We start from the raw sequence: 12,570 nt of genomic DNA on the forward strand, positions 1-12,570 counted from the left end.
CACAACATGATGATATTTTAAACTCCTCATGTAGCCGAATCTGTGCTGTTTTGTATTAGCTACCTCCAGTTTTCCCTTTGTTTTGCCTCCAGCTAAGCGTGACTTCAGCCGTAAAAATCCAGAAAGAAATCCAGTAGAAATCCAGTCTTTTAATTTAACCGCAAGTGCTGTGATATTACTTTACTTGATTCTAAACAAAAAAGAATTGATGTTCAAATACATTGAACAGTTAATGTAATGCTCTACCAGAAAACTAAATAGATCAGCTCTTGTTTCCAATATTCTCCAAATTGGTGTTTTGAAATGCTAGTTTTTGAAAAGCGTGAACAGAAGGCCAAAACATAGAGACTTTATTTACTGTTGTTGTAACTGCACTGATCCAATAAATCACGGCCACGAATCATACAGATGTCTTTTAGACTTTTATTTTGCTCTCTCTTTCCTGTGTCGATCCGAAGATGTCACGGTCTAAGAAAGACACCGTGAAAACTACAAATAAAAGACATATACAACTTAAACACACCTCTTTTACAACAGAATCCCATAACAAATAGTCCAATTTGCCTCATTGTTACAATACAGAACACGTTACATTACACACATTAAAGCACATAAACTCAAACATAAAAATTATAACATGCAACAAATATAAACAAATACCGTGTGCGCCTTTAGGACCATATGCAGAGATTATACGTTTTGAAGGAGCCGCACGTGTTACGACCTGTTCGCATCCATTGCTCTCTGACCCACAGTTCTTCACTCCCTCTCTTAGTCATGTGACGCATTACGCATTATTAAAGGAACATTACATACAGAAAAGCTTTTCATTTTTAAACACAATATAAACAATTTATAATCAACAATTTTCTCTAAACATTGTATTTTAACCATGTTTCAAAAAACCTCAATGAACTTTACAAATCATATCAATAAGCATTACAATATGTCATCGGACATTTACACTCCCATCAAATTACTATGATTTATGATGAACTTCAATAAATGTTTGAATAAATCCAGTAATTTTCAAAATCAAACATCAGAACAAATTGTGTTTTTACTTATCCATGTTCATGTTAAATGAGTACTTCAAATTCCATGCATTATTGCATTTAGAGATTACCACACAAATTTAGTTGTTTTCTACAAGCACAACCAATTTATGAATTGGACGTTCAAGAATAGAAAAATTATTGTTTTTGCTTTTGCCCTCTTTACTCGCCTTTCTATCGCCTAATTGAATTGTGACCTTTCGCACCAATCCATCTTCATCTGTACGAACATCAAGCACTCTTCCTAGTCTCCAGCCATTGCGTGGAAGTGCGTCCTCTTGGAGAATGACAACATCTCCGATTTTTACATTTCGTTTTGCGGAATGCCAGCGCTGTCTGAGTGCTATGTTTGCCAAGTACTCCCTTTTCCATCTACCCCAGAATTGCTCTGTCAAGTACTGGACTCTACGCCACCTTTTTTTGGAATAAAGGTCTTCTGCTTCAAATTTTCCTGGTGGTGGCAGCGGTACAGAAGCTTTCATGGTGAGCAAGTGGTTTGGGGTAAGAGGCTCTAGGCTCTTTGGGTCATTAATGGTATCAGTGGTGAGTGGACGGCAATTTATGATAGACATGGCTTCATAAAGGAAGGTTCTTAAGGAAGCATCATCTAATCTGCCAGCACTTTGAGAGAGGACCCAATTTAAGACACTCCTAATTGTTCTGATCTGCCTTTCCCAAATACCCCCCATGTGGCTGGCATCAGGTACATTGAATGTAAAGTCACATTGTTTTTGGGCTAAGTATGCAGTTAGTCTCTCTTTGTCCAACTCGTTAAGTGCCTTCGTCAGTTCATTCTTTGCCCCAATGAAATTTGTGCCTTGATCTGACCGGATTTCTCTTACAGCACCACGGATTGCTATAAAACTCCGCAGAGCATTTATGAAAGCATCAGTAGTAAGGTCTTCCAGCATTTCCACATGAATTGCTCTAGAAGAGAGACAGGTGAATATGAGGCCATATCTCTTGTACTCTTTACGGCCTTGCTTGGTGTGAAATGGCCCGAAACAATCCATGCCACAGTAGGAAAACGGTGGCGAGGGATCAACACGGTTAGCAGGTAGGTCTGCCATCTTCTGTGTTTCTGTTGGCCTGCGAGCTCTTCTGCATGTAACGCACTGCTTAATGTAGTTAGCTACAACTTTACTGCCACCAACAATCCAGTAACCGTTAGCTCTCAGTTCGTTAAGGGTTTGCCCTCTGCCTTGGTGTTGAGTTTTCTCATGGCAGTGACCCAAAATTAGACGTGTCACCGAACCATTCTTTGGCAGGATTATTGGATGCTTCAAGTCCAAAGGTGAGGAAGCTTTGGTTAAACGCCCCCCTACTCTGAGAACGCCATCGTGCAGCACTGGATCAAGCTGGAAAAATTGATTGTTATTTGGAAGTTTGCCATGACTTAGTGTTTCCATTTCTTTTTCGAATGCATCCTTTTGTGCCAATTTTATAAGCGCGACACCTGCTTTCTTTAAGTCCTCGACATTTATGGGCTTTGGGAATTTGTTTCCTTTAGCTAGTTGCTGGATTCGAGCGACCACTTTCAATGCTGTATGCCATTTTGAGAACCGACTGAATCTGTCCAAAAATTGTTCTTCCTTTTCTAGCTTGGTTTGTAGTACCTGTGTCACTTTTACTTCAGGATCACCCACCAAGAGCTCTGGATCTGACTCCGACGTGACAATCTCTCTTTCCCACAAAAACTTGGGTCCAGTAAACCAATTTGAACTGATCAACTCTGACACACTGAGGCCTCTGGAGGCATGGTCTGCTGGATTACTGTCACTATCAACGTAGTACCACTGTGCGGGGTCTGATGTTTCTCTGATTCTTTGAACTCTATTGGCTACAAAAACGTGGAACCTTCTAGCTTCATTATTGATATAGCCCAAGACTACTTTTGAGTCTGTCCAAAAATATTCTTGGTCGATTTTGAGTTCTAGCTCTTCCCTTAACATACTGCTGACTGCTGAAGAAACTACTGCAGCTGATAACTCAAGCCTGGGTATTGTCACAACTTTAGTGGGTGCAACCCTTGCTTTCCCAATGACTAAAGAGCAGTGTACTTTGTCTTCACTCAGCAATCGTATGTATGAGCACTGACCATACCCTTGACTACTCGCATCGGAAAAATGATGAAGTTCAATTCTCTGGGTCGTTTCCATTTTTCCAGATGTGATGCATCTTGGAATCTGAAGACCCTGCAGATTCTTTAGATCATTTAGCCAGCTTTCCCATCGTGGCTTTAATTCTTCTGGCAGTGGTTCATCCCATTCAATGCCCTTTCGGCACATGTCCTGTAGTATTTTCTTTCCCAGGAGGAGGAAAGGAGCTAGAAAGCCCAGTGGGTCAAACACAGAAGCTATAGTTGAGAGAATTCCCCGCCTCGTTGCTGGTTTCTCATCCAAAATAACTTTAAATGAGAAGGTGTCACTATTTGCACTCCACTTCACTCCTAACACAGTTTGGACTGGAAGGTCATCATGCCTGAGATCCACGTCATGCATTTCAGTTGCTCGTTCATTGTCAGGTATTGACTCCAAAACTTCTCTGTTATTGGAGATGAATTTATGAAGATGCAGTCTTCCTTTGGCACACACAGTTTGTGCTTCTCTCACTAGGTTTATGGCAGTGTCCACATCTTCAACACTGACGAGGCCATCGTCAACATAGAAATTTTTCCTTATGAAGTTGGCTGCTGCAGGATAGTCTTTCTCATTTTGGTTTGCAAGATGCTTCATTCCATAATTTGCGCAGCCAGGTGAGGATGCCGCTCCAAATAGATGGACTTTCATACGATATTCCTTTGGCTCAGAATTCGTATCCCCGTTCTCCCACCACAAGAAACGTAAATAATCTCTGTCCTCCTGGCTTACATGGAACCTGTGGAACATCTTCTCCACATCACAGATGACTGCTATAGGGTATTTGCGAAACCTGCAGAGCACTCCAGTCAGTCCATTTGTAAGATCTGGTCCAACGAGCAGATGATCATTTAGTGCAGTGCCATCATACTTGGCTGAACAGTCGAACACTACCCTAATTTTGTTTGGCTTTTTAGGGTGGTAAACACCTTGGTGAGGGATATACCACACATTTCCTGTTTCAGATTGTTGTTCAGCTCTCTCAGCATCACCATCCTTGAAAACACCTCCCATGAATTTGACATAGTCTTCCTTGAACTTTGGATTTTTCTCAAGCTTCCCTTTTAACCGCTTCAGCCGTGCCAAAGCCAACCGCTTATTTTCTGGCAGGTGTGGGCGTGTCCTAAAGGGTAGGGGCATTTCCAAGTGACCATCCGCATTGTAGTTTGTTTTCTCATTTAATAGTTGCATGAATTGTATGTCATCTTGTGACATGCTCCTTTCTCCAGGGTTGGTATCCTTGAAGTCTGATTCAAGAGCTCTGATGATGGTGGCTGGTGTCAATGGTGGAACTTCCTTGACGTGTACGCGATGGCACAGACCTATTACTTCTGTAGACTTTGCAACCTTTGGTGAGCTACCGACAATACTCCAACCTAAATCTGTCTTAATGGCATAGGGCTCATCTTCACCTCCTGTGATGACTTGTCGTGGTGCCAGTGCTCTTGAGCAGTCGTAACCTATCAACAGTCCGACTTTGCAATCCATCAGCTTTGGCATTTCCTGCACTATACTGTTTAGATGATTCCACCTTTTTGCAGTCTGAGAGGTAGGTATGTGGGAACGTTCAAGAGGAATGAAATCTCTGGTATAGGCGGGTGGCAAGTTGACAAGACTTTGAGAGAGAAGCCCTTTAACTCGAAGCCCATTGACTCTCTCACTCTGAATAATGGAATCTTTTCCCATCATTGTGGTAAGCTTTAACTTAACTGGCTCTAGACTCGCACCTATCTCTTCACATACTTCTTTGTCTACAAAGGTGTTGCTGCTTTGGGTATCCAGTAAGGCATACACCAGGATCTGTTTTTCTGGATTTGTAGATGAAGAAATCCACACAGGAACTATCATGGATGTACTCCCACCACAACCTCTGTCAACAGAGCAAGAAAGGGAAGAAGTTGTTTCTTCTGTTTCGATAGCATGAGAGGATGTGTCTGCTGCAGCAGAAGAGCGTTCTTCATGAAGTGGGGTTGGATGACGTTTCTTACAAATGCTACAAATTGCCTTGCTTCTACACTCTCTCGAATTATGTCCTCGTCTAAGACACCCAAAGCAGAGATTGTTATCAAATATAAGCCTTTTCTTCTCTTCCACTGGCTTATTGGCAAACGTCTGACATTTGTGGATGGAGTGGCTGTCTCCACAACACAGGCATGGAACTGGCTCTGAAAATGGCGATGTGACATTTACTTTATTTGATTCCTTTGGTTGATTTTCACCGGCACTGTTCGACCTCATCACTGTACAGAACTTATCAGGTGCCTTTACATTTGTTATAAACGCGTTGGCCCTTTGGCGCTTTACGTCTCTGATGGGCCTTTCTTCTGTTGACTTCAAGGCATTAAAGGAAGTTACAGGGTTGCATGCCACTTCTGCCTCACGGGCCACAAATTCAGCAAACTCATTGAACTTAGGGTATTCCTCCGTTTCTCTTAAGTGCTTTGTGACATAACGGTTCCATTGAGAGGTTACCCAATCAGGGAGTTTTTGTACCATTCTCTGATTCTCTTCACAGTCATTTAACACCTGAAGTCCTTTGATGTGTGGTATAGCATTGTTGCAGGATATCAGGAAATCACTAAATTGTCTCAATTTAACTGACTCCCTAGAACTAATCTTGGGCCAGTTATTTAGTTTTTCTCTAAATGCCCGCTGTATTACAAAGGGATGACCATATCTAGAGTTCAATAGCTCCCATGCCTGTTCATAGGCTTTATCATCCTTTCGGAAAAAGCTTCCCTCCAGTACACATTTTGCTTCACCACTGATGTATTTCTTTAGATAGAATAACCTATCAACTGGATTTGTGCATCGTCTTTCAATCAAAGCTTTAAAACTTGAACTCCACTCTAAGAATGTAAGTGGATCGCCTGTAAAGACTGAGGGTTCGGGTGCTGGTAGTCTGGTAAGAACCATTGCGTCATGCAAGGCTTGTGCTAATGATCCATCATCGTTAGATTGATTTGGTTGCACTTTGTCAATGTTAATGAATGTCTGTTCCTTTTTCATTTCTTTAGGAGAATAAATGGGACTATTGGCCACTTCACTACCTGTGGTTCTACTTTCGTCACTAGAATCAGCTTCAGAGTATGCTTTAAGCTTTGCCGCTATTACTTGTAGATCTCTTTGGTTTTCCAGTCTCTTTAGCTCCTGTTTTTGTGCAGCTATAGCTTCTTCCATCTTAATTTCAGCCTGTTTTGCTGCGAGTTGTGCTGCACATTCTGCTCTTTTTGCTGCGATGCTTAGGTTTTCGGACGAACATTTTGAATGGCTACTTTGGACAGTGTGTTTTGATTTTGTACTTCCAAATATTGAGTTGGCGTACTCTTTATCCAGCACCATGTGAATTCTTGCATTTTCTCCTGTAGCATCAAATTCCTCTAACCCGACTTCACACATACGTACTTTCAGTAGCCTCATTAGGTCTGCTGTTACTGCTGTACAGGAATCCATCTTCCTTCTAATTTCGGTAGAAGGTGCTGTTTGAGAACGAATGGTTTCATACATTTCTTTTACTTGTGTCTCCAGTCCTTCTACGGCATCCATCATTTTACTTAAGTCTTCCTCAGAACACTCATCCTTTATTTTGACACGTGTATCTTTCGCTTGATCTTTCCAACTTTCATAAAGCTTGATCCACTTAATCTCCTTTTGAGAAATTTCTTGCTGCTTAAGCTCCAGCATTTTTTCAGTTAGTTTTCTTTCCCTTGAAGACTTTCTTGGTTCTTTTTTAGAAGGGGCAGAAGTAGAACCTTTCTCTACTTCTTGTATTGTTTCTAACTCTGTCTGACTGGTCTCCATTTGCTCACCTTGCAACAACCTTTCATTATTTGACATTGTGCCTGGCACTTTATCTTCTTCTTGTTTAATTATTTTTTAGCTCTACTTTATATACTCTTTGAGACCAAGACAGTGATAACTGAAAAATCCCAGTAACACTTAAAATACCATTTAAGAACTCAGATCATATAACAGAGCAAGAACATTAACAACAGTTGAATTGTACGATGTAGATAATAATAGAAAGTGTAAATGTAATGATAATCAAATAAACACAATTATATTTCAATGAAACGTTTCCCTTTTATCAAAGTCCTTTTAAATGTCCAGAAATTTTAAAGTTAACAGTCAAACCTGATGTTTGTATGGTCGCACTCTTCTTCCGGTATTGAGTAACGTCACACAGTAACGCTGAACTCTGAAGATTTTGCCGAAGATTTGCGGCGATGTTGTCAACACAGGTAATTCACGCCCTCTCCTGGTAAGACGCGATATCTCTAAAGATGCCAGAATCAACACTCCCGGTCATCTGTCGATCAGCAAACCGAAGCTCCGCCTACACCAGCGATATCGTCTTTTCTCTTATGGCGTCTTTCTTTACTCTGTACTCTCGTCGACTTCGGCGGTACGTTTTCACTGTAACTGCACTGATCCAATAAATCACGGCCACGAATCATACAGATGTCTTTTAGACTTTTATTTTGCTCTCTCTTTCCTGTGTCGATCCGAAGATGTCACGGTCTAAGAAAGACACCGTGAAAACTACAAATAAAAGACATATACAACTTAAACACACCTCTTTTACAACAGAATCCCATAACAAATAGTCCAATTTGCCTCATTGTTACAATACAGAACACGTTACATTACACACATTAAAGCACATAAACTCAAACATAAAAATTATAACATGCAACAAATATAAACAAATACCGTGTGCGCCTTTAGGACCATATGCAGAGATTATACGTTTTGAAGGAGCCGCACGTGTTACGACCTGTTCGCATCCATTGCTCTCTGACCCACAGTTCTTCACTCCCTCTCTTAGTCATGTGACGCATTACGCATTATTAAAGGAACATTACATACAGAAAAGCTTTTCATTTTTAAACACAATATAAACAATTTATAATCAACAATTTTCTCTAAACATTGTATTTTAACCATGTTTCAAAAAACCTCAATGAACTTTACAAATCATATCAATAAGCATTACAATATGTCATCGGACATTTACAGTTGTAGTCTAAGAGGTGGACTTTTTGCTCGGGCAATCACTTAAGCGACTTGAGAGGAAGAGTGACAGCAGGTTTGCCAACTCGGCGGGTTTCCCACGGAATTGAGCTACTTTTAAACTAATTATTTTTTATTCCACGGGTTGAAATTTGACATTAATAAATTGTAGTTGACTTAAATGCGTATATTGAACTAATTAACTCTACCAAATGTATATTCTAACAAAAATAAAACTGAATTGGATAATAAATCTGCAAATAGTAACAGAAAAGAAAAGGCAACCACATAGGATTTAGTTCAGCAGCTGTAAATCTTGAGGTTTGATCATTTTATATATGTAAATATGTCAATGATTACTATTATTGTTTAATGCATAACAGCGACAGTAGAATGTGTATTTTATGTTTGAGAGTGGCATATTTTGAGTTTTAGTGCTTTGGCTAGTTTGATTGGCCATTGGGAGTGTTTATTACAAAAACCTGGCAACTCTGAGTGATGGTGATATTGAGAGAACAGGACAGATGATGATGTTTCTCAGTTCATCTCTGAACAGATGTGTTTTCACTTTAATCATGTTTTATCTACACTCGATGATGAGACGAGAGAGAGAGATGAAGAAAGAGGGAGGAGAGACACATTCGCCGGGGAAGAACTTCATCCAACCTCATCATTAACATAATAACGCAGAAGATGAAAGTGACATCAGCTCAACATTTATTAACAAATCTAACACAACAGGTAGTTCCAAATTTATAAATCCACTTTATTAACTTATCTTAATCACGTATATTCTGTACAACAGCACAACTGATACTGATTTATAAACTGTGTAATGTTTCCAACCCCCACTCATGCAGACCACAGAACTAAAGTCTGAAATCTAAACATAAGTCTTTCTTTTGTAAGCAAGCAGTACACGTTTCTAAATGTAGTTACTAACCACAGTACAAACATATGTAAGTGTGTGAGATGTTTATGGGGAACTGAGGCAGCCCATGACTATGATTATTTTTACACAAAGTGCATGTGAGTGTGAGTAATCCCTGTGTGAGCATCAACACCTTCAGCTTTGTCACAGTCTGTTTGCCTTGAGAAACGCTCTGTCTACGCTCTGTGTGTGTAATGCTGTGTCTCTCGGCTTTTCTGAGGTATTTCACAGGAACCAGCATTCCCGGCATTCATCATCTTCTGATTGGTGGATGTGTGCAGATCCCTACGAAAAAGCTTCATTTTTTGGCAATGCATCATCTGAGCTCATTTTTAACACATGCGTTAAATGTGAAAAACACTTAACCACACACAGAATTAAATTCCTGTGACAGGAAGTAAAATCACAGAGAAGAAATTTTGCTCAAGACACATTTCAATGTACAAATGAAATATCATTTCAATGTACATATCATCCGTGTTAAGGTCTCAGGCCAGGTTTCACAAAGAAAGAGCAATAAAAAAGGATGGAGACTGATAGATGTTTCTCAGTATTTGAGCTCCAGGAAGAGCTCCAGCTGTCTGTAAATCACAGGGAAAGGAAAAAGATAAAGAGCAAATGCAACTAACTGATGTGTGAGGTTCAGCAGAGAGACCCACCGGAAAGGACCTCTTCTGAGTTAAAAAAGTGTCAGGTGTACTCTCTGGGCCGATCAAAACAAAGGTTTTACACCTACAGCCATCACGACGACATTAGCCAGGTTTCCATTAAAGATTTGCACAAAACTTTTTTAAATGTCGATTAAAAAACAATGCGTAATGAGGCATTTCCATTAAACAGTGTTATAAGAATGAAGTGTATTTTTGTCTGTTATTACCTTATTTCGAAGGGTCATGAATATTAATGTTGGTTCTAATGGCAATATAGGTGGAATTGCCCACCTTCTTAAATCAGTATCAAAATGTTGAGTGAAGCTCTGTGCTTAAAATTGCTTTGTAAACAAATATAAACAAGGTTTGGGGGAATATGAAATGCAGGATACAGACCAGACGCATCAGGAGGAAACAATAGTGTTTGAAGCTCGCAATGTCATTTCCATATACAGACCTCTTTTTATTCATCTATGCCTATGTAAATACAGTTTCCATTCTATGGCACCTTTAAGTCACTGTTCCTAATAAATCCCCATCCTGCATTTAGGCCATCATATAAGATATTACATAATGTGAATTTCTCACATCGTATCTTTCTATGTTCTGCCCAAACATACCAGGAATGGTCATGTGACTTTTTCGTAGGCCACATGACTTGTAAATGCAATAAAAAGTGTTTCCATATCAGTTTTTCTCAATATGGCGTTACCGTATTGGCTAATGAAACATGGGCATATTTTCCGTGCGCTATTTCATTTGGAAGGAAAATGGAAAGGCAGCTTTTGTCAGCTATGTGATTGAAGAGGTACTGATGAAAGATTGTCAGAAAAAATAAATTTGACTACAAAAAGCTATTATATGACTTGTAACACTGAATGATGCATACAGACTGCATTTATGTGTGTTGTCTACATTGAATGTGTTTCTTTGTGTTATTTGTCGCTATGATGAGAGATTGTTATAGTAACAATCATTTAATTAATCTTTATGGCTTTAAAGATATTTGGTATATTTGATATCCCCTAATCCCACCCTAAACCCAACTTCTTCTCAACCATACAAAACACAACACACGAGTGAATGTACAGTCACGGGTATTTATGTATTTACATACATTGACCGAAACAGTATATTATAAATCTTGCGTTACAAAGCTTCTGAATTGAAGCCATAAGACAACTTTATAGACAGTTTCATTAGACGGCTGACATTCTTGACACACCCACCAAAGAAGAGAAAACGCATCTCAAACACCCTTGCACAACGTTTCCAGGAAACATGTCGTTCAACCCGGAAACCGTAGCAAAACGTTGCGTACTGGTTTGAGCTTGAACGTGCCCCAGGGCTGCGTGTGATAGTCTTTCCGTCGGAACACTGTTCGTTTGCTATTTATTTTTGGTTTTAGGAGGTAATCCTCACTGGGGAATCCTTCGAAAGACTAGCTAGAACTAGTTTAGAACAGGCGGGCGTAACACAAGGGAGCCAATGCAATTTAACAATCACAGCTGGCGTGTCACTTTGTCAGGTGGTAAATTTAAAGTTTGATAAAAAAATCGATAGTTTTTATATCTTTAACATTTGTATGTGCTTTATTAGCTGTATTTAATGTTATATGTTAAATAAAGGGGTTATGTTACTTGATCAGATGTGTGAATGATGTAATGTGTAATGCAAATACATTTGATCCTGATCGTTTCAATTGAAAATCACACTCCAATACGTGTCATCATTGCAAAATGTCTGTGCAATATATCATTTCATAATGATGGTAGAGGAAAGATTCTCCTGCTGGTACTAATTCAGTTAACAGTAATTGGGGAAAGGAACTTTTCATGTCATGTGGGTTGAGGACAGGTTGCCTTATATCACTTTCAGTTCTGATGGTCTTAATATAAAAAGTAGTCTAGTCGAGGTGAAATTCTTCAGCAGATGACATAATGTTGACATAATGTTTGTCCCACATATGGTGGGAGGACAACATATGTATTAGCAATGTTTTGTGGTATTTCATGTCACAGTAAAAAAAAATTCATCTTTGTTTGATATCTCACAGGCATTTGTAACTACTTTACGAGTTGGCTGATTCTTATCAATTCATATGATCTTTATACATTTTTAATATGATTTTAATGCGATCTATGCTTTCGCAACAGTGATGGTTAGGTTTTGGTGTGGGTTAGGGTAGAGGCTTCAGTGTTCTTTTTTTAAAAGTATGAATTCAGACGAAATAACCACCTCGTGAAATAGTTAAGAATTCCTGTTAGGTTGTGTTGGATAAACTTGATGATTCAACGTTTCAATGGATGGTTTAAAAATATCAAAATGCTGACAACCTCAAGTCAGCTTCCTCTCAGTCACTTGGCTTTTCTATTAAATAATGTATTATTTATTCCACCTGCCACTGTTCGATATCATTGAGTATAGTTCTTAAATTATGTTGTAACATTTAATACACAACCTTTCTTTACATTACAAAACAATACATTACCAAAATGATCCAGTTACAGTTAAGAGGTCAGTTCCGAGCTTATCTCATCTTGTTCTCTCTCTGGTCCTGTTTTTCCCTGACCGGGAACAGTCCCTCTCTCTCTCTCTCTCTCTCTCTCTCTAAAATGCGTCTGATTCAATGAGACATCACGGGAGATCAGAGCCTGTATAAAAGATTGAACCATCTGACGGGGGTTAAAGAGAACATCGTGTCCTCTGGGTTACTGGGAAAATGAGCTCTAGCTCAACCTCACTGTTACACAGAAGAGGATCTGTCCGTGTCCTTCAATAAA

General features: G+C 39.3%; 1 protein-coding gene and 1 long non-coding RNA gene across 2 annotated transcripts; both read right to left on the reverse strand.

Moving 5' to 3' along the window:
- Nucleotides 1-405: 405 nt before the first annotated feature.
- On the reverse strand, nucleotides 406-7,282 carry LOC130415960 (uncharacterized). The gene is made up of 2 exons (XM_056742001.1): nucleotides 661-7,282; nucleotides 406-489 (listed from the first exon to the last, which is right to left on the reverse strand). The coding sequence occupies exon 1, from the start codon at nucleotides 7,028-7,030 to the stop codon at nucleotides 1,136-1,138; it is 5,895 nt and encodes a 1,964-aa protein (XP_056597979.1). The 5' UTR covers nucleotides 7,031-7,282; the 3' UTR covers nucleotides 406-489; nucleotides 661-1,135.
- A 369-nt stretch (nucleotides 7,283-7,651) lies between these two features.
- LOC130415961 (uncharacterized) lies at nucleotides 7,652-8,196 on the reverse strand. The gene is made up of 2 exons (XR_008905999.1): nucleotides 7,907-8,196; nucleotides 7,652-7,735 (listed from the first exon to the last, which is right to left on the reverse strand). It is a non-coding gene; the product is annotated as an uncharacterized LOC130415961 (long non-coding RNA).
- Nucleotides 8,197-12,570: the final 4,374 nt, after the last annotated feature.

Source organism: Triplophysa dalaica, chromosome 25 (genome assembly GCF_015846415.1).
Source record: "Triplophysa dalaica isolate WHDGS20190420 chromosome 25, ASM1584641v1, whole genome shotgun sequence".
Lineage (NCBI taxonomy): Eukaryota > Metazoa > Chordata > Actinopteri > Cypriniformes > Nemacheilidae > Triplophysa > Triplophysa dalaica.

What these genes read in the sequence shown, in the direction of transcription:
- LOC130415960 (XM_056742001.1), bottom strand. Translation starts at nt 7,030, where the DNA reads ATGTCAAATAATGAAAGGTTGTTGCAAGGTGAGCAAATGGAGACCAGT.